The 22,435-nt window shown below is 41.2% G+C and overlaps 1 protein-coding gene across 3 annotated transcripts in view; it reads left to right on the top strand.

Moving 5' to 3' along the window:
* The window catches only part of TTBK1 (tau tubulin kinase 1), a 126,073-nt gene that overhangs the window by 8,201 nt on the left and 95,437 nt on the right, over positions 1-22,435 (top strand). For 2 of the 3 annotated variants that reach the window (XM_026846215.1, XM_026846217.1), the window contains exon 2: positions 7,858-8,016. In XM_026846215.1, coding sequence (XP_026702016.1) covers positions 7,909-8,016 — 108 coding nt within the window. In that variant the 5' untranslated portion in view covers positions 7,858-7,908. Of the gene's footprint in view, positions 1-7,626; positions 7,725-7,857; positions 8,017-22,435 lie in introns of those variants that run through there. The other variant, XM_026846214.1, reaches the window with a different exon arrangement.

Here is a 22,435-nt window from a genome sequence, read left to right as displayed (position 1 = left end):
ACCAGGTTGTAAAACTCATCCATAATCTTAGTAACACCATTTCTCCTTGGAAACTGACTCACACAGCAGTGCAGAAAGAAATTAAACAGGCTGTGCTTGCATATACAAGAGTCTTCATATATCTTTCTAGGATGTTCAGGCATAGAAAAAAACAGGTGCAGGCCACAGCCATTATCTGCCTTGATGTTATTATTTTCTTTGTTAATATTATCTTTAGATATTAACTACACAGGAAACAAATTCCTCTAGAACTGTAGATCATTCAAATAACAATGAAATTTGAGCTTCCAATCTAAACTCAAGTTTTACACCTCTGGGGAGTTTTGTCTTTGAGGAAAAAAAGCTCAGGGAACCATTGAATATGGTTGAGAATGCACTGGGATTTCCCAGGGGTGGAAGAAAAAGTGGGTCAGCCATGAGGACATCGCCTTCGGGCAAGTCACCAAATGCAAACCAAAAAATGGTGAGGCTGCAGATCAGAGAATGACACTGTAGATCTGCAGGGGACAGAGGAAGGTTGAACATGTTCCCCTGAGCATGCTCTAACCAGTGGGGAGAGTTCTTACAAAAATGGGAAAAATGGTTACCAAAGGGCGGTATAGAAATGATTTGAGTGACTAACAGTTGGCATGATAACACATTTTTGTCAGTCCCAGGAAATCTATTCTGTGTAATTACAAACAGCATCTCTACTGTGATCAGCGGTGTGCTTGAGGACTGCAAAAATTTGTCTGACTTAGTCTCATTTAGTCTGATATATCAGTGCAGCAAGTGGCAGTTGCCCCATTCATGGTAATTATTATTCAATTTCAGAAAGCGCTTGGCAACATGAAGTCCATGCGGCAAATCCATAAATATGTGATTTTTTTACCTGCAAAATACCCCATCTTGCAGAACTTGAATCAAAATACCAAATCTCTGATCAGGACCTTACTGTTACATTCCTAAGCCCTGAATATTTTTTTGACAAGTTTATTTAATCCTTGATAATTATGGTGACTGCATCTATCATAAAATTATTTGAATGTGTAAGATGAGCACTCTTTTCCCTGGTATGGAGGTTTAAAATGATTGATCTCAAGTCTGTGTGCTCTGTATGTAACCTCTTATATTAGGTTATTAAAAGACCATTGAGCAACATGTTATCAGTTTGTTGTATGGCTGAGTTGCTTATTCAAGGTAAAATACTGTTCTCTAAGAATAAGGATTTGAGGAAGATACTGTTGATCATAATTATGAAAAGCAACTTAGAGTGGCCATGTACTGAAGGAAGATGGGTAACAGGCTTCCCACAAAAGCACTCTGCAGGGAGAAAGGAAAGGACTTGCCTAAGAGGGACACTTCACATTACCTAAAGATCAATTAAACAAACTGGTCCAGGTTCGGGTGATGAAAACATACCTCTGTGTGGTGTTTCTGGTGGTGTCATGTGTAGATTGAGTCTGATACCATAAGTATAATCTCTGTTTAGTTCTTGGTTTTATTCAGATATATTTGTTTTGGCTACCAGCAGGCTTCTCAAGCTTTACGAGTAGTGATCTGTATTGACTTTGCAGGTAGATACACTTAAACTGCAGTTAAATGTTTACTATAAGCAGACCATAATGTTTGCCTTTTAAATTAGTAGAGGTGAAGCTGGTTATTATATTAGAGGGATTTCCTGGTGTTAGATTTAGTTTTCTGCTTGGATCAGAAATTGGAGCAACTCTGTCAGAGAGATTGGTGGAAGGTAATATACTTTCCTCTCAAACTCTCCTGCTCCCTGGTTTTCAGCTTTGCTACTGAGATGTAGTTGGAGAGGATTAGAATTGCATAAACTGCCAGTAGTGCAGGTGTATTTAACTGGTGTGTGTTCCTAATGATTTGTTGTCATAATTAACTGTGCTGATTCTCCCTGTCGATAGGTGGTTTTGGCACAGAAATCACTGGTGTGTCTGACTGCTCTGTAATGTATGTGAGTATAGTCTCTGGCAGTATGAAATTGTGTGTTTGGTGATCTTGTTTGATTTGCTTAGGTGTATGCTGTTACTTATAAGTCACTGTGCAGGCAATAGTACATTCAGTTGACCGTGCAACCAGGTAACCATAATAATGCTGTCAAGGTGCATCTGTTACTATATTTATGTATGTTCTGTTCAGTGGAGCCTCATGTAAGCAGAGAATCCAGACCCGTCTGTCTTCATTGCAGTTTTTTTGGGGGGATGTTCTTTGTTTTGTTTTTTTCCCCATTCATAGCTACATCACTCCTTAATGGTCATAAACCTGTCAAAGGTGAAAAACAGTCCCAGTTTCTTGCAACCTCACCTTCAGATGTTTTGTTTTTTACAGAAATGAAATGCTGTGCATAGCAAATCCAGAATTTCTAAGGCTGATGCCATTGCATGCCTATGAGAAGAATATGTCACAGAGGAGACTTTAAGCTGCAGCTGCTAGGAGTTGAGCCTACTCTCTAAGCAGGGTTTGCCACAGCAGAGGCAGGCAATGAAGGAAGATATGTCTCTTCAAGGAACAATTCAGAACCTTTTGAGCTCCTGCTGTCAGACCTACCCTAACAGCGTATTACTTGTTTTTAATTGCTGTTTCAAGTTCAGCAGGAGGTATGATGTATTTCAGGGCTTGAGGGGCTGTTAGTCCAGTGCACTGTGTTTTTTTTTAATCAACTTGTTTCCTGTACTGTCATATGCATTTCTACCTTAATAACAGAATGTTAGTGCATGGTACAACTTATACAAAGATTTGGGGTTTTGGTTGTTCTAATGTGAGGATTTCATTTTTATAATTAGTATTGTGTAATGGAAACAGGTGATATCTGTAAAACAGTGGGGTGCTCAGTGCTGCCTTTAACTGAGCCCCAGTTCTGCTGCTTGGTTGCACTTGGAAACTCCACTGGTTTTCTTTCTTACTTCCAAGCACTCTCAATCCTACTTGTTATATTCTCCTCTTATTCCCCACCGCATCTGTTTCATTTTGGCTTAATGGACAGGGAGATTGCGGTTTGCTGGGCTTACTACTTTTGTTTTTGCAAATGTCCAGCTTTGTCTCAAAGCTGTAGTTTGCAACAGTTTTCTAAAACACTGTTGGAATCTGCTCTTAAAGTGAATCCCGTGTTCATGGTGGGGAATTTGATCAAGTAAAGAGGGTCATGTGGGTACTGCAGTCTAAATAAAATTCACTTGTTCTAATTGTTCTAATTTGTAGGCTTCCAGAGGTGAGGATGTGCCCTGAAATAAAGTGGGATATTGCAATTCCTCCACAGTGAGATTAAGACACTTAAGATTATCCAGGACCTTTAGTAAGATGGTGAGAGACAGACCTCCATAGCTTTGTTCTGCTGTTTAATAACCACCTTGTGTCTGAGTTTTCAACCTGATGTTTGAGTTTGGCTGTATTTTCAGCACTGCTACCACAGTATATTGAGATTGAGGTAAGCTAACGTAGGAAAGATCTCTTACATATGTTAGGAATTTCCAGAGGGAGTGCTCCATATTTACAAGTTTAATTTTAAGAGTGCTATGATCCTGTAAAATTGGGAAATAATTTTTCCAGTAAAGCTTTTTAAAATGTTGCTTGCATGAAAGAGAACATTGTAAGATAAGTAAATGGGTGGTGTATGTGAGACTTTGATTGTTTCTTTATTTTTTTGCTCTCTGACCTCCTTGAAGCAATAAAGGAGACATATATATGTACACTACTACTTCATCTGAAAGTAACTAGTAAAAACGCAAGTCTGGCCATACTGAATCATACATATCACAGGTCCATTTAGGCCAGTCTATCTAGGGTAGAGAATAAGAGTAGGGAAAACATATAAAATGACTCTGCAGAATGCTCTTGCCACCTGCAGTGATTTGTGAATTGAAGGCTTCCTAAGCTAAAGATGGAACATTTGCGTGTAACTGTTTAATGGATTCTTTTATTATTATTTTTAGTGAATTTGTCAAGTCCCTTTTTCAATCTATGTAAGCTTTTAGCATTTGCAGTGAAGACTTCTTCAGTTTAACAACTTCTGTGAAGTTACTTTTGCTCGGTCTAGTTTGTCTACTGATGAACACAGGTTTGAACAAGGCAGATATGTGTGATGGAAGACTCTGCCACACTAATTGCAACATCAGGCCTCACACTGAAATTCTTGCAGACTTTCCCCTAAGTTACTGTTGCCTATCTCAGTCATGCTTCTCTGCTGGTTCTTGATTTTCATGTCAGCTAAATAATTGCTGCTATAGTGCATTAGGTTTTTGTAAGCTGGCTTAAAAATGAGACAATTTACTCACGAGTGCTATTGACTGGCATTGTCTTAATGCCAGACAGAAGGAACAGCCTGCAGAGCAGCGTGTCAGAATATGTAGTGGGGCTTATTAGTTTAAGCATGGGTTTGGGGTTTCTTTTTTTTTTTTCTTTTTTTTTTTTTTAAAGGCCAGGGCTAAACTTATAAAACCATAAAGATTCTCCAGTATGGGCTAGAAGACAGCAGTATGCAAGAGCTGATTTCACACTTCTTCATGCTGAGTTTGATTAAGAGATGGGATTTGGTCCAGTTGTTGTCACTTTCTTTCTCACAGCTGCTTTCATTTCTGCTTTCACTTGCTATTTCTAGGAAGACAGTTTTGAAGTATCTTAGGATTGCTCATCTCTCTTGCCTGTCTTCATGGGAGACGGGTACAATCTTTTCTTGACATCCTGTACATTTCCTGCAGGAAAAGACAGTCTGAAAGTTCTTGTCTTCTCAGCCGCTATCTTCAGAATTCTATATCTTTACATCCTACAGTCTATACATTTTAAAGCTAAAAGTGATGCAGATATGTCAAAAATCATATGCTTGGTCACCCTTTGAATCAGGAACAGCTTTACTGGAGTTCGAGAGATATAATCCTTTCCTCTCTCCTCCAGATCCCCTTAACATCACTTAACATTTAACATGCAGGAATTATGCTCTGTGCTGTGTGTTGGAGAAGAGATGATAGTGCCTTACCTTTCCCCCACTGACCATCCTTTACCACCTCCCTTTTTGTAGCTACATTAGCAAATTCAGCTCTAGCAGAGGGCTGGCTGCAGGCTTTGGTGCTAGTCAAACAATATTTACACTATATTTTGTTGATGTAGAAGGAATTACAATAATGCACGAGTTAAAAGCATTGGTTAAATGTGCTTATGTTTTTCTTCACAAAGGTAATTTCATCCCTTCTTTTATCCTTTTCTTTGTGATGCTTCTGGACATCTAGGTTAACGTGTTACATTTTGCCATGGGTGTAGGCAATGCTTCAGTGTTACTCTAGTAAACCCTTGGTCCATAGTTCTGAGCATGTTCTGCAGTATTAGTACTGCCTCAGGAACAAATTTTGGTATTAACACTGCTTTTTGCTGCTACTGTGATCTAAAACAGCTTGAAATTTGTCTTGGGCTGTAATTAAATAGGCTTTTGGTTTGGCTGCATCACTCTGACTATATGGTTCTGTAATTCTTTATTGCCAAATGGCTGCTATTCATGGTAATACCCAGGAGGATTTTGTTCTGATTCAAAGCCAGTGAAGATTTATGTGACTCCTTTAAATAACAAACATGTTATCTCTGTACACATGTAGTATAACATTGATAAAGGGACGTGGAGTAGTGCCCCAGGGAAAGCAGTTCTACCTTGGCTGGCTTGAGCACTCATTGACTTTCATGCTTTGTCTCTCCTCTAAAATTATTCCTTGGGATTACTTTCCACCAGTAGTCACTAGACTGAAATCTTATTATGCACTTTCGTCGCTAATGTGTACATCATGTACTGTACTTTTTAGATGTTTTGCTTCAAAGTGAAAAAAACAGCACATGGCTGACTTTCTCTGGAAAAATCCTAAACTCCTTTCTATCTGTTTTTGTTGCTACTACCACCCCGTGTCCTGGATCTCTAGCTGCCTTTGATTCCCCTGCAATCCAGAGTCTACATTGAGCTGTACTTGCCTTCATGAAGTGATGCTAGGAGACCTTCAAGAGTAGGGAGGGGATACCTGTCTCTGTACCTTGTTGGGTTTTTTATATATTTGGAATGTTGAGTGTTCGGGACAGTCTGAAATTAAATTACTTTTATTTAAATAACAAAAGAAAAGCCAGCCTTAGAAAAGATTTTTGCGAGGATTCTCTCTCCTGTGAAGCCTGTGGTGATGTGCGGGGAGGCTGGATGCGCAGCTTGTGGAGAGCTCACAGGTAGCTTGGGGTGGTCAGTTCAGATGTTCCGGTGAGCATAAAGGAGCGTGGGAATGGCATTAGACTTGCTCATTACGAAGAAGAAGCACAACACATGCTGCCAAACACGGCATATACTTTTCTTATTGGACAGCTTTCCAGTTTCTTGCTTCAGTACCTTGGTGACTGAAAGGGCTGCTACCCTATACAGGTGCAGGACTATTTCTATGAGAATTTGGAGCATTTTGCAGCACCTTTCTTCTGAATTTCTTTAATATTCAGTTTCTTCTTATTTCTCTTCTAGCATTTTGATTGTACTTTAGCAGATGTTGGACTGTATGAATATTTCTCAGCAGCCCTCTTACTGCATTTAGTCTATCACTCCTTTTTTCCATGTAGTTATCTTCTGCAGCTAGAAGGAAATCTTCTTTTGAGAAGATCTCTTTGAGATCCTTTGTTCATGTTTTGTTTGATCATCCTCTGTCTTGCACGTTGGACATAATTCTGTCTGCTTCTTCCTTGTGCACACTACATGCTGGTCACTTCTTGTTCTTCCTTCTCAGTGCTGTTATTGCTAGGGAATGAGCTTTTTTTCCTCTTCTTGAGCTCATAATTCACTAGTGACTTTTTTCCTTTTTTGGGGCCTGAAGAAGTGTGATGGTTGAATGACCAGCTCTAGTCTTTTTTCTAATTTGGTATTTATGTTGTTAATATCACTATTAGTAATGATACAGTAACACTCATTTTTAGAAAGGAAAATATTTCATAATTTGAGGGAAGGACGATAGAACTGCCAAGAAAGCTTAATAAAAGATCTGGCCTACTTCTAAAGCCAGCAAAATATCTTGCAGGAAGAGACGAAATGCATTAGGAAGATCTTTTATTAGTCCTGTTACAATTCATTTTCTCCCAGGAAAGTAGAGTTAATGTGTATCTGAAAGTTATTTTTGTAGAATTATAACTAAAAAAACCTCTAAATAAAATTAATCTTAGCATAGGCTATCTGGAGCTCCCTATAAAAGCAGGAAAAAGGCTCATGAGGTAGAACGCAAACACACTAGGAACAAGATATCTCTCTGTATTTTAATTTGATCATTTTTAGCACTGTGTGTATGCTATGAGGGGGGCTAATTTATACATGGCTGAAGCCCTTTCTAACCATCCCCATCTTCTTTGCTTGGCTGTTCATCACAGTGATAGTGTCTATAATCCTGGCTCTGTAAAGGCCCTTCTACCCTATTCAGATGCTTTTAGGCTTATTGAATGCAATACCTGGCAGACCTTTCTGATTTGTGTTGGATGTCGTCCAATGAAAACCATAAAATCTGCCTATGTAGCAGCTGCTCTGTTAAAGCAAGACCTTTTTGCCTGGTAACAATAACAGCTCTCGCAGCTTTTGGCATTAGATTCTCCTTTGTCTTGTTGGCTGTCAGGCCCAAGAGCACTAGATTCCTGCATGGTATAGCTGGTAATTGTCACCCTTTTAGTTTGTGCTGCTGACTTGAAGCATGGTTGCGTCTGCCATGTTTATGCATGGAGTGAGCTCAGATGTTCGCAAGGTGAGTTTGCCTTATTTCCTAAGAGACTGGTTCTGATTTATCATTAACGAAAACCTGTGGAAATGTAACATATACTTCCGCCGTAACCTGTACTAATTTTGTCATTCCTTCCCCCTGCCCCTTTTTTCCCCAGATAAATGGCTCATTTAAATTGGGAGCTACTAAAATACTCTCTGGCTGGCAAATGCAGTGCCTAGCAGCAGTCATCAAGGACGAACCAAACATGAGCGGAGGAGGGGAACAGGTCGACATTCTTCCGGCCAATTATGTGGTCAAAGATCGATGGAAAGTGGTGAGTAGCTTTGGCTTTGTGCTTCCTTTGGTGGCCGAAACAGATCTCTTTCTTTAGTTAATCCCAGGCTTTGTCAAGCAAGTGAAGTGGTGTGGTTTGACATGTTAGTAAGATACTTCAAGAAGATGGCTAATATTGCTCTAGTGTTTTTCAGACTGTCTGGTATTTTTAGAAAGCTAAACCCACCAAAGATTTTTAGGTAGCATTGAAGTGTTGCAACAGGCTGAGTCATCTTTTAGTAAGAAACTTAGATTTCGAGTTACTGTGGCAAAGAATACTACAGACATGCCTATAAATAAATTGAATTATGATAAAATAATTTAAAAGCAAATGTTTAAGGTTGGACTGTAAGCTACTTGAAAAGTCAGAAATTCCATAATTAGCTTGGTGGTAGCTCTGTGTAAATTTATTAGGATACTTCTTTAAATTATATCATCACATGTTAAGAGTTTTAGTTCTTCGTGGGACAACTGTCTCATCTGTTGCGCAGGCTGGATGGAGTACACTGAATTAGTAGCCATTTCATCTTTTATGTATTCATTGGGTGGCTGCAGATCGTGCTATCCATTTAAATTTATGGCATAAGTTAGCCATTTAAACTCAGCTCTTTATGTTTCTTATTGCTGTAGCATCTGTGTCAGATATATATATATATATCAATATTTGATTTAATTATTCATGCTTTTACCAGGTGATACGAGAACTATTAGCTTGCTTTTACAGACAGGGTTTCAAATTTAGTTAGATCTTGATTTTTATTATTTTTTACAGACTACTTAATATTTATGACCAAAGCACAACTCTGGTAGACATTGTGAGCATCTAGGCATGCTCATCCCTTCTATAGATTGGACCTGGCTGTCTTGCTTAGGCAGCCAGCAGATGAGCATGTGATTAATGATGGCTTGTGAGCAGAGACTTCAGCAGCTTGGCCACAATCAGTCAAGAATACTGTGGTAGAGACATGGGGAGAATCTCATCCTCTAGATGTGTTTCATTGCCACCGTTCAGAGGATGCAGTTCCTCTTACCTTATGAGGCTTTCTCTTTAGTCATAAAGTGAGGGCTCTCTGATGGTGGGGAAAGTAGCATTATATTATCACCTCAGTTAAAGAAACTAGAATATAACACATGAAAGGATCATGTACCTTTATACTTCCTGAAATTCTATATGTATTTTCTGAAAGTTTATGTTTTCTGGCTTTAAAAGCTTTGTTTTTAAAAGGCTGGAAAAAAATATTTAAATCCCATGTGTGCCACTGTGTCCATTTATAACCTGGTTTACCGGCAGTGTCTAAATCATTAAACTCACAGCAGGTGTTGCTAGTTTGAACTAGAAGTGATTTGTAGTAGTAGCACTGTCATTTCTCTGTGCTAACTAGCTCTGGTACAGCTGCCCTGTGGGTTCTGTAGTGGGCTGTGAAGAACAGAGGACTAAAGAGACTCAGGACTGAACTTGCTTCAGTTCCAGACTGTGTACAGGTTGTTTTCAACAGCCCGCTTCAGACAACATACTACCCTTTCATTAGGCTTGCCTTGTGCCTGTATCTCTTTGTTGCCCTGGACAGTTCCTCCTTGCTGTGTTCGTGTTACTCCCCCATTGCCTGCTTCTCTTCATCCTAGCACTTTGCTCATGCCTTCTCCACAGCCTTCACTTTTCTGTCTTGCCTATCTGTGAACAGCCTAAGTCGGGGTTGTTTTCCACCCCTGCCGGGGTCTTTATCTTCTCATGCAGGATCAGGAATGACACAACACCAATATGATGATCAGATCGAACCATTTATTCTCTGATTCTGGTTACATTTATAGTACTCTGTTCTGTACACGCGATTATCTGTCCTCTAATAGGCTGCATGCTATCTACACACACTGTCCATGTGCTTCTACAAGCATTTGCATTGGTTAATTGTATTTACGTATATAAAGCCCCAAACTTGCCAAAACTTCATTATCCCATATCTTGCTTTGTTCAAACTGGTATGCTTTTGCTGACCACAGGTGTTCATTTGTTTGCTATCTGTACAGCTACTCCTTCTTTTGCTAGCTTTGTCTTTGGCCTTGAATCCACCTGTCTGCATTAACTCCTGTCTAATGCAGTCCAGATGCCTACATGTCCCCCTCTTTTCTTAAATATTTGCTCAACTAAACCTTGCAGCATCCGTTGCAAACACTGTAATATGCAAGGAAGAATGGATACCAGCATCAATAATACTAGCAACACCATCAGTGCTCCTTTATCCAACATTTGTAACCAAACCTTCAACTTCTGGGGACAAATATACCGTCCCCACACTCTACAGATTTCACAATATTTTCAGTCATACAATACAAGCGTTGAATCTATTTCCAACACACACAGGGCACCATTTGTGGCAACTGAGGCACGGACTCTTCTTGTTCACACAGCGATAACTTCTCACCGTTTAGTACTTTTTCACAGTTCAGTGTTGCAGCTGTCCGCTCTTTTTCCCTGTCACCTTGGCACAATGCAGCAGTTTCTTATCTATCTTCTGAGGCCTGTTCTTCATCAAAGCCTAGCTGTTTCTCAGAGGCTGTGTAAGGCTGACAGGCCGATGTCTCCCAGATCTCCCTTTTCTTTGTTTTGCACCTGCACCTGCAAGACTTGTTTCAAGGCTTTATCAATTAAGGTTTAGGCAAACTTCAAAAAACACAGTATACTTAAAATAGTTCCACAGAAAGCTAAAGATAATACAGCAGTTACAATTACTAGTTAAAAAGAGCAGGCTAATTTCACGACCCATAATTAAGGGATATGACTAAATATTACAAGAACAAACAAGGAAAATATGGAGTAGCACACTTGCTTAATGGGGTGCTAACATTCAGATCCACAATTGCTGGGGAACCCTGAATGCAGCGAGGATTTAGAGTGCCCTTCCTCACAAACCAGAAATCCTACACAATGCGTCCATCCGTAGGTGAGGCATCCAACATCGCTGCAAGCAGGTCCAAATCAAAAATGTCTAAATCAACAGGCCAAAATAACTGGCACTTTTCTTTGAGCAGAAACATCTGATTTCATCCTCCTGTTGGGTTCCACCCTGAGCCTGGCCAGCACTCAAGGGGGAAAACCAAGGGAGTTTCTAATAAAGTTAAACACTTGAGTTCTTAATTCTTAATATTGCTAAACAAAGAAAATTGAATACACACATTATAGCATTTCATCCTTATTAATAGCTACATTTCATCTAAACTACATCTTTCTCTAGTGACTAGTAAGCCTATATATTTCATTAAGGAGTTGCAATTACTGTTAGCATTTTCTCTTTTAAGAGTTGGCAACTGTAGTGTATTTTGTCCCATTGCAGTAGCAAACATTACCCATACATTCTGCTTAAATGATCAGTCAAAGAGCCCACAAACTGTCAGCACAGGAGCATACACAGCACCCACAGCTGGCTCCTGAGTGTCTACCAAAAGCTGCCTCTCATGCCTCAAGTATGGTCGCACACACCTTGCTGGTAACCACTGGGGGCTGTGACCTGTGGTGACACAAGCATAACCTCTTCCCCAGGTTAATAACTCACATAGTCTCTTCCACTGGCCAGTAACTAAATCTTTAACATGTACTTTGATGTCCTTTTGCAAATTCTGTTTTGAAAATAAAGAAATGTTGAAAAATAAGAGATACAGAAGAATTGTCCCCATAATGGAGAAAATTAACAACATAAACTGCTTTAAGCATGCCTGTGGTAGTTCCCCAATCATTCCCCCTTTTTGTTTTTGAAGCTGCCACTTCAATGTGCCGTATGCGCACTCAGCAATTGCCTGTCCTGTTGGGGAATGGGGAATTCCTGTAACATGAGTAACTCCCCACAAATTAAAAAATGTTTGAACTTTCTTTGAAACACATGCTGGGCCATTGTCCATTTTAATTTGGTGTGGTACTCCAAGCATAGAAAAGGCTTTCTGTAAATGTCCAATTAAATCTTTTCCTGTTTCTCTATTATGTGCTGTTGCTACCAAAGCATGAGAATAAGTATCAAGAGTATCATGAACATATTTTTGATGGCCAAATTCATGTATATGAGTAACATCAGTTTGCCAAATTTGTAGGGCTTGCATACCTTTGGGATTAGTACCAAAATACACCGGAGTGTGAGTTCCTTGACAGTCAGGGCAGGCAGCTACAATAAACTGAGTTTCAGTATGGGACAAGCTAAACTGGTGTCATAGGGCTCGGAAACTTTGATGAAAAAATTGATGTGATAATACAGCTTGTTGCTTCATGTAAGGAACAGTACTCAGGGCCATAGCAGAAACAAGAGCATCCGCTCTGGCATAATCTTCCATATAAAACCCTGGTAAAGTGGTATGACTACAAATGTGCACGATAAAATAAGGTTCTGTTCGTAGTTGAATATTTTCCAGAGTTCCAAGAGCACATCAAATAATACTCGATTGTCTGACATACTTAGAAGTACTTTGTCTAGTCGAGAAACTAGGTTAGCTACATGTGCTGAATCAGTTACAATATTTACAGGAGTAGAAAAAATAGAAGAAACAACAGCTATTGCATGCAGCTCTACGCCTTGTGGAGAACCATTTTGATATACTACGTTATTGTTCCAGTTGTTTTCATACTATACTGCTGCTGCTTTATCTGTTTTTCCCGAACCATCTGTAAAGACAGTGGGGCCTTTCACAGGTTCTGGCTGGCTTAACTTTTTCTGACTAAATGGTATTTTTCAAGCAAATTTTAGTAGTGGGTGTGATGGTAGATGATATATCTGCCCTTGAAAACCTGCCATGGCCACTTGTAGCTTGTAATTGTTTGCCAGACACTATTCAAAATACCAATTTTGAGCAGGTAAAACAATCGTAGCTGGATCACGCCCTGTTAGTTCTAAACACCGTTTTCTGGCTTTTATGATAACATCAGCAATAAGTTCAGACAATCTAAGAATAGTTTTTTGTGGCTGGAATGACAAAGACATCCATTCTAAAATATGTAATGGGTCATCCCACTCAGAATTCCACTGCACCAAAGCACCAAACGGCAGAGTTTTGTCAATTAGTACAAAGAATTGTGCCAATTGAGACACATCTATTCGAGAAACAAATTTCTTGTGTATAGATTGTTTCACCATGTGAATTACATTTAATACTCCCTTATTTAATATTCTGGGTTCTGTTGGATCATTTGAATTTTTTAATTATTCCAATAATGGCTGCAAATTGGTCAATCCAGGATAGGGCTTGATCCAATTCAAGGATCCCATCAGTTTCTGTACATCATAGAGTGTTTTAAGCTCAAGGTTGAGTTTCACAGGTTGAGGCACAACCTGCTTGCTGCTTGTAGCTGTCATTCCCAAATATTTCCAAGGTTCTACCTTTCGTACCTTTTCAGGGGCAATAACTAATCCATATTGTTGTAATGAATCTTTAGCCAAATTCTCCATGTCGTTCAACTGCTCCTTGCTGTCTGATGCTAACATAATGTCATCTATATAATGATGACAATAACTAGTAGGAAATTTTTCCCTTACAGGTGACAAAGCTTGTGCTACAAACCATTGCAAATTGTTGTCGAATTTTTCATGGCCTGCGGCAGAACTCTTCATTGATACCTTTTTGCGGGTTCTGCACGATTGACAGAAGGCACAGAAAATGCAAATTTTTCTTTGTCTTGAGAGGCTAATGGTATTGTAAAAAACCCAGTCCTTAAGGTGACAGTGGTTTCTCAGTCTTGAGGGATCATGGCAGATGAAGGCATGCCTGGCTGCAGAGCCCCCATCATGGCCATGATAGCATTGACTTGCCTCAGATCATGCAAAAATTGTCATTTTCCTGATGTCTTTTTTATCACAAATACGAGAGTATTCCATGGACTCTGAGAGGGTCCAATGTGTCCGGCAGCTAGTTGTTCCATCACAAATTCTTGCAGGGCCTTTAATTTCTCAATTGGCAGGGGTCACTGATCCACCCACACAGGTTTATTTGTTAACCAGGGTAATGCAAGTGTGAGTTGTTTAACACCCTGCAGCACAGTGACCCCTGTTAAAAATCCATAGTAATTTTCACTCCCCACTGTGACAAGCAGTCCCTTCCCCACAGATTCGGTGGGGGTTGTCGTCACATAGGGTTTGATGGTCGCCTGTTGACCCTCAGGGTTGGTGAGCAGAATTGGTGCAGCTGTTACTCCTGCTTGCATCAACCCTCCCAGTCTTACCACTCCAAATCTTATATTTTCTGTTGGCCAGGTGGATGGCCAGGAATAATGAGATATAATAGTTACATCAGCCTCTATGTCCAGAAGTCCGGTAAGTCTTACTGTCGCTGGCAATTGTCTTCTGCTGAATTGTGTACAGGTCATCTGCGGTCTTGATGAAAACAGTCTGTGACCAAAAGACTTGCAGAGGTCCTGCAGAGCTGAATCCTCCATCATGTCGCAACTGTTGTTCTGTCTTGGGAACACAACTCAAAAAGGGTACAAGCTGAGCAATGCAAGTGTCTTTTGGAATGGTTACTGGTGGATAAGGAGTAGAAATCATAGCACAAATCTGTCCAGTAAAATCAGCATCAATAATCCCCACATGCACAATTAATCCATTCAAAGTGCTGCTAGATCTCCCAATTAGTAGCATGCTCAATCCTTGTCCTATAGGTCCTTTTGCATCAAGTGGGACTTTAACAATATCTTTTTATTTATACTTGTGCTTGGAGGTCTCCTTATCTTCTTCCAGTGTTCTAAAATACAGCCTAGGGACTCTTTTTGACTATTCTCCCACTCTGCTTGCTTCCTATTTCGTTTACCTTAAAATGCTACTTACTTAAGTTGACAACATCCAGATGGTGCAAAGGTGCACCCTCCTCACGGAGTACGCACCTAAATTCAAGACAACAACCACAGAATTACTGCCTCCTGCTAGAGGAATTATTTCACTTGTGACGCTTAGAACACTGAGCGAACAAACAGCAGCACCGATGACTCAGCAGGAGGGCACTGGGGCTCAGCACTAAGGAATGTTCACTCGTCCTGCACTCCCCCCACACTGGTAAGAGTCTGCTCTGCGCCCCGTTCCTCTCCGGCCGCTTCCCAGGTGAGATAACGGACCCGTGGGTCAGAGAACTCCGCACTGCGCAGCTGCAGCTGGGCTGCGCCTCACACACACGCGAAACAATCACACAACCACACAGAGGCCCCTCGCGCTCATTACTCACACAACGTAAAATGACAAAGGCTACAAATATTAAATCACCGTTAAGAATATATAAAGCCCTTGCTTGTTGTTTATGTGGTGTTGACAGACAAGGGACGCTGCATCACAGAGTCAGCACCTTCTGTAAAAGAACTGCTGCTTGGGGGGGCGGGGGGGAGGGTGGCAGGCACGGGCCGAGAGCGCGGTGCCGGGCTCGGCCGCAGACAGTCACTCCGTGGCGGGGGGGAGCTCGGGGAGGCCCCAGGCTGCTGCCGCCAACTCTGTGCCTGCAGGTGTGGGGGCACAAATGTTGACTGCAGAGATCCACACACTCGGTTTTCCAGATAGAATACTGTGCCGGCATTCATACCGTCTTTAAAAGTGCCAGCCAATCCCATGGGACCAATTGATATCCATGAGCGATTGCCTCCGGCGTACCTGTTGTAAATGAGTTTTGAAGCCCGTCCTCATTAACACTTTTCTGTAGTTCTTTAATAACAGAAAAATGCAGTCTTTCTCAACGTGGCTGATGTCCTAGCTCATAGATTACAGGAGCAACAATTTTTCTCGCCATGTCCATTTCCAAATTTACTTAAATAATTATCTGCCTCTTTTGGAGTCATCTCTCCATCTTCTAATAATCACATTACCCATGCTCTAGCTTTCCTGTCTTTGTCTCTTAACATTTCCGCAGTAATCTGAGTGTTTTGTGGGGAGCTTTCAGAATTACTTTGCCCACAAGCCACACCTTCAGCCCCTGGTCCACAGACACTCTCTTCAACTGCTTTCAAACCATCTCTCACAGCCTGAGAAGTCTTTTTATATGCCTCACAAACCTCTTGCTTTGACGACCCATGATCTAATCTTTGCATTTCTTTTAGAAGAGTAGACATTGCTTTTCCTTGCTCTCTTAGTAAATCAGCAAGATGTTCAGACTGAAGATTAGGGTAAATAGCCTGAGGTGGTACATCATCCACATCCGGATCTACAGGATTTGGCAGGGTGTCAGGGGGAGATGGACCAGACAAAGGTGGAGCAGAAGGCGTTATTAATGGTACCCGTGGTTCAATTTCAATTGACGGACCTCCCCAAAACACTTTTTCTGACACAGGGCACACAAGCTTAGGAGTTGCAGACTCATCAGTCAATGAAAACTCCCTCTCCCCTTTTTCCGTTATATCCTCCTTATCTCCCTTCTTGTCATCGACAGTGCTGATAGCTCTCGAAGCAGCAGCAGCAACACAAGCCTGCCCCCTCATTGTCTCTAACATTAAATGAACAGTTCAGTAAATTGGTGCCAACTTCTGTGATCCTTTGTCACCTGTTTGAAATGATTTCTACAGATCAGTCCCAATAGATTTCCAGACATTCTCATCATATAACTGATCGGTATTAATAATCAGTGTTCTTTTTCTGCACCAGAGAAGAAGCGCAGTTAAATCCCCTTCCTTGAGATTCACCTCTGTTTTCTCTGCGAGCTGCATTAAACTTAGAACCGCAGCCTTTTCTACCGTTGATGCAGCGATCCCCATACTGTCAGTGTCTAAGCTCCTCCTTTCCTGGCTTAGCGCAGATCTGCTCCTGCCTCTGTCGGGCAGCCTGGCTTCCAGTAATGCCGGCCAACAGCCCCCACTTTTCTCCAGCTCCTGTTCAAAATAATGACGATTCCATAGAATCACATCGGCGTCAGCTCTATCACGTTGGCATCGGCTTTATCATGTTGGGATCACCAGTTGCTGGGGTTGTTTTCCACCCCAGACAGGGTCTTTATCTTCTCATGCAGGACCAGGAACGACACAACACCAATATGATGATCAGATCGAACCATTTATTCTCTGATTCTGGTTACATTTCTAGTACTCTAAGTTCTGTACACGTGCTTATCTCTCCTCTAATAGGCTGCATGCTATCTACACTCAACTGTCCATGTGCTTCTACAAGCATTTGCATTGGTTAATTGTATTTACGTATATAAAGCCCCAAACTTGCCAAAACTTCATTATCCCATATCTTGCTTTGTTCAAACTGGTATGCTTTTGCTGACCACAGCCATTTCTGCTTTTGCTGACCACAGGTGTTCATTCGTTTGCTATCTGTACAGCTACTCCTTCTTTTGCTAGCTTTGTCTTTGGCCTTGAATCCACTTGTCTGCATTAACTCCTGTCTAATGCAGCCCAGACTCCTACAAGCCTATTTATATTTAAGCAATTCAAACTGCTCTTCATTCTCCATGTTTCCTGAGAGCAGATGGAGAATCTCAATTTTCTTTGTGATTAGATACCAAAATGTAGACAACCCCTATGCCCCTCCCAGAGCTTTCTGGCACAGCTGAAGGAAAGTCTTGCTGTGTTCTTGCAGCTCTGGGCTGGAGCATATATACTTGTTTTAGCAGGATGATACATGTGCAGGTTAACCAATGTATAGGATTTGAAACATGCTCTGTTCTTATAGACCTCTCAGAAAATACTGCTTGCAGCTCTTATCTCACCCTCCCTGCACAAATGGAAATCTCCTCATAGCCCACAATTTGGTCACATCAGTATGTGTTTTTTGCAAAGCTGAATTTAGAGGCTTTCCTGTTACTAAGCCATTGCTTCAGGTGTATGGTTGCAAATACTCATTCTTCTCCATTCTCCTTTACCCTAGCTAGCTTTGGCTTGTATCATTCCTACTGTTACCAAACTCTTGAGTGTCTGCTTCATAGTCAGGAATGCTAAACCTTCTGTAAATGATGGTAGTATTTTTTAACACAGTCTAAACAAAGTAACTTTGTTCTTGGAAACAGCAGAACTCTTAAAAGCACCAAAAACTCCAAATAAAGCCTGAAATATGCTCAGTTATGCTCATAGGGGAACATTTCAAACTAATTTTAAATTTGGTAGAGGCACTAAATGTGGTATTCAGTGACTTCATTGTTGCATGAATCTGTGACTGGGGACTGCTGGAAGCTCTACCCACTAACTTTGCCTTAGAAAATTTAGAAATGTGCAGTATATTGTCAACAACAACTACCTCTAACTAGAGGAATAGCCTTTTATGTTTTACAATGTTGGCTCACTGTAGTCTTCAATACTGCATTGAGATACTGCCCCACTTGAAGGCCCTGAAAAATTACATGACTTGCTAAAGGGTGTAAATAGCAACAAGAAATTCTATTTCTCTGTGTAGAGCTGAGAATTTGGCCTTGTGCTAGCCGAGTTGTATGTTGTGGCCCTTCACTGAACAGACATTTCTGTCCCCCCCCAAGAAGCGCATACCTTTTAGGCAGGCGTTCTGTGCTGTCCCCTTGCTCTGCTTGATGTTAATGTGGGACCAGTCAGAACTGCGAGCTGTATGGGGCTTAAACTAATTTGGAAGACATATAAAATACCTCTGTTGACCCAAGGAAATGCATAGCATAGGATCAACTGACAAATGAAAAAGAGTGTACCTTAAAGTCAGCATACAGCTGTAGCATCAGTAGTAGCATTTTTTTCTTTATTGTAGACCTTTCTGAATCTAACTCACAGCATGCAAGTCAGACAGTCCAAGCTTTGCTGTGAGTGATGGATCCTTCTTAAGCAGATGTGTGGCATATTTATGTGATGCTGGGCTTCAGCTGCCAGAAGGTTTTTTTGTGTAATTTATCCTCCCAATTGTAACTGTCTCTGACTGGGCATCTGCTTGAACCTTGTAGTTCTTAGTGCTGGCATACTTCCAGTATTAAGACAATTTCTAATTTTAGATCAGTGTAATGTATTCCTTTAATTCCTTTCCTCCTCTCCTCCTATATGCTGGCTGACAAAGTTTTGACAAATGAAGTTGTTAGTTCTCTGCAGTTAGCCTGTTGGTAGTTTGTTTTCCTGTTGCTCCAAGTCAGTAAGGTTTGGCTGTCTGACAGCAATGATATTTTTGTTGTTATTTGTGGAGAAAGGCATGGACAGGGACTGCTTAAGCTTTTTAATCAAAACTTTTGGACTCCAAAGAAGTATTCTTTTGAGTCATCATTCTTGCAGATATTTTTGATGCTTTGACTGGATGAAATTTGGGCAGTGCTGTAACCATGTGATTTTTGCTCAGCCCCCAGAGGGTGACTTGATTCACACATGTTCTGAATGATGTGAACGGCTTTGTTCAGGGGAGGGAACAAAGTCAAACTTGTTTTGAACTAGGTGTAGCTGTTAAGGCTGAATGAATGTATCTTTTTTATTTTACCTAAACCCTTTGTGTTGGGGATTCACAACTGAGACTTATTAGTAAGACAGAGTTGGCAGCTCCTGCACTGAGCTTTCAATACAAGTGGTGACTCTTGGACACATATGCTCTTTGTTCAGGTGCAATCCAAGCTTTGGTTTCTTCCAGGTTTCTGAGGTTCTTGAACTGAAGTTTTGGTTACACTTGACCTTCTCTTGTTTATTTCGGAAAGCCTGCCAGAAGCCCCACAAACTTTTGTGGAATCTTTACCTTGTCTTGGTTGCAAAGGCCATTTACGGTTCCAAGAGGGAACTTGGGACAAGGATGATACTTTGTCAGTCTTGGGGCCTGTTTTGCTCTCACTCTGTGCAGAATTGCTTTACGGGGGCTTTGACAGGTCTTCAGGTGATTTAGAATGTATCTTGTTGACTTCTCCTTGATTGACTTCTCAGTTCATGCCTGTTTTATTTAAGTTAGTTTTCCCTTGAGATCAGGATAACTCCAGTCCTCCTAAGCAAGCTGAGTGGACTCAGTTTGGTGAATGTAAGTCCACTCTTCCTCACCTGTTGTTAAGTCAGATGAGGCCTAGCCATTTCTGGATAAAGTAGCCAATTGAGTTAGGTTGCAGGATTTTCAGGCTTGACTATACAGTTGTTCCTAAAAGGTGTAGTAGTAGTCAACCCTTTGACCTTGTCAACATTTAAAGCCTGTGTTTTGCTGATTAGGGATACCAATTAAACTCAGACACCATAGTGAAAAGAGCAGGCGTATTTTACTAGAAATAACTAAATAATGTAACAGAATAATACAGAAAACATACAGTAAGAAAAGACAGAATAGTGCACCTAAAGCAAACAGGAAAATACACGGTAATGCATCAAATCATTACTACCAGAGAGAGAGACAAGAGTGATTAGGAAAGATCCATCACCACTTGCACACGTTCCCATCACCCAGACCCGCAGATGCTGGGCAGCCCCGGTTACAGCGAGGGTTTGGAGAGCCCGTCCCGGCAAGGGGGAAATCCTACGCGGTGTGTCCACCCGTAGCTGAGGCGTCCAAAGTCGCTGTGAGCGGGTGCAGTCTTACACACCCCCAAATCAGCAAGCCAGAATAGCTGGCACCTTTGTTTTAAGCGGGAATATCTGGTTTCAGTCTTATATTAGTTTCCCCCAGAGCCTGGCCAGGGCTCAAGGGAGACGCTAAGGGAGTTTCCCGGCTTATCTAACTGGATTATGCGCAAGGTCTCCCATCAGGCCACGGTGCCAGACTGTGGTCTCCATGACCCTGTTACTTTATCCACACACAAAGAAAGATAAATATACATTCAAGAGAGCTTCATCTTCCATACATATTTTGCTAATGTTTACATACTGAGTTAGAAACTTCGGCTCAGGACCTGTTATTCATGCTTCAATACACATCAAAATAGGCAGTTTGTCATAACTCCGTATAATACCTGTTAGCACAATGGTTATCAGTTATAAAATATACAGGATTCATCTCTAGATCAACTCTGGCTTAAGCCAGTTGTCCAAGCCTTAGCACTTCAGCCTGTGGGTCAGCTTTGACCCTGCTTGAGTTCACCATAGGTTGCTGGCTTCTGGTTTGGTTCTTCACTCTGGATTCAGAGCACATGTTCTTGTTCCTGACCTTGGCACCAATCCTGAGAATGAACCACTAGCGCCTTAGTCCTGGAGCGTTTTCCTGAGAAGGTCTAGTCTTTATATTATACCCTTGAAAGGCAGACTTTGTTCAGAGCACCAGTGTCTTATACACTTGCTGAATAAAAGATGAAATTTGCAATTGAAAGATATTTGGGGGAGGGGGGGTGTTCCCTTGATTTTTTTGAACTGTCCCTCTGTGAGGACTGATTTCTGCTTAGTGGGAAGGTTTGTTTTTTTGTTTTTTTTTTTTAATAGACTCTGGAGGATTGTTCTTCAAGACTCTTTTCAGGGTAAATCCGAAATATTTCAGGATATTTAAAGGAGTCTTCAAAGGGAGCCATCTGTGTCCTGTGTAACTTCTGATACATTCAGGGCCACTTTTGGCTGTGACTTCCCCCATCAGGACATGACTGTTTTGTGTTGGTAGTCCTGAGGGACAGTCCAGTTTGGGGAATTCGAGGAACCCCCTAGTTTGAGACTACCACACTGAGGGGTCAAGTAAAGTGGCTTTTCAGTAACACTTTACTCCAAGGGCTTCATGTCATGAAACCTCTTAGAATATGGAAGAAGCACTGCAATGAGCTGTATGGTTGTGCGGCTGTTAGTGGCATGCTGAAAGAACTGAAATCATGTCTAAGGTGCAGCTTATGTAGTTTTAGTTGTCTGTGTGCAAATCCAGATACCTGTGTTTGATTAGATGAATTGTTCACTTGACTTCACAGGCTGTAATGGAAACCTAGACATCCAGCTCACATACAGTCATGTGCATTAGGTAGAATGAACCCTGCTGGTGTTGTCAGCCTGTATCCCAGTCTTAACAGTAAATTGACTGGTGGAAGGTAGGAAACAGAATGAGAAGAGAGTATTCCCAGAGCAGTGAGGCTTAGCAAACTGGTAATTCATGAGTTACCACTTAGGTGATTCTTGTTAGATGTTCCCTTCTCTTTCTTGACTTTGTGTTTAATGGTTTCACTATTTGTTTATTTTCTTGAGTGGTATATGCCCATCTCTCCTTTGTGTCCAGCAGAAGGCTGTGCTGAGTTCTTCCACAGTCAACTTTCACAGAGTATCCAAGCAATGAAGAAATGCCTGTGTAAGTAAGCCCCTGACCTCAGCCAAGACCTTGAGTTGCAAGATAACAACTTGCTCTGCAACAAGGAGAAGGAAATGGCTGCTGATGGCCTCTGGATGTTACTGAAAAATCGAGGATGGCAGTGCTGGTAATGATGAATAGGACCATCTGGTGTGCTGGGAAAAGTATGCCAGAGAGTAATTTTCATAAGAGGGTGAGAAAGGATGTGAGGAAGCAGAGGCAGCTTGAGGGCTCTTAGACAGTGAGGTATATCCATTGGCTGGAATGTTTATATAAAATCAGTTTTCTGATTTAGCAGAAGCTCTGATCTTGATCTCATGTCGT

The sequence above is a fragment of the Athene cunicularia genome (genome assembly GCF_003259725.1).
Source record: "Athene cunicularia isolate RWA chromosome 3 unlocalized genomic scaffold, athCun1 chr3_part1, whole genome shotgun sequence".
Taxonomy (NCBI): domain Eukaryota; kingdom Metazoa; phylum Chordata; class Aves; order Strigiformes; family Strigidae; genus Athene; species Athene cunicularia.
The sequence above is the reverse complement of the archived record's forward strand: the minus strand, read 5'-3'. Positions and strand labels throughout refer to the sequence as shown.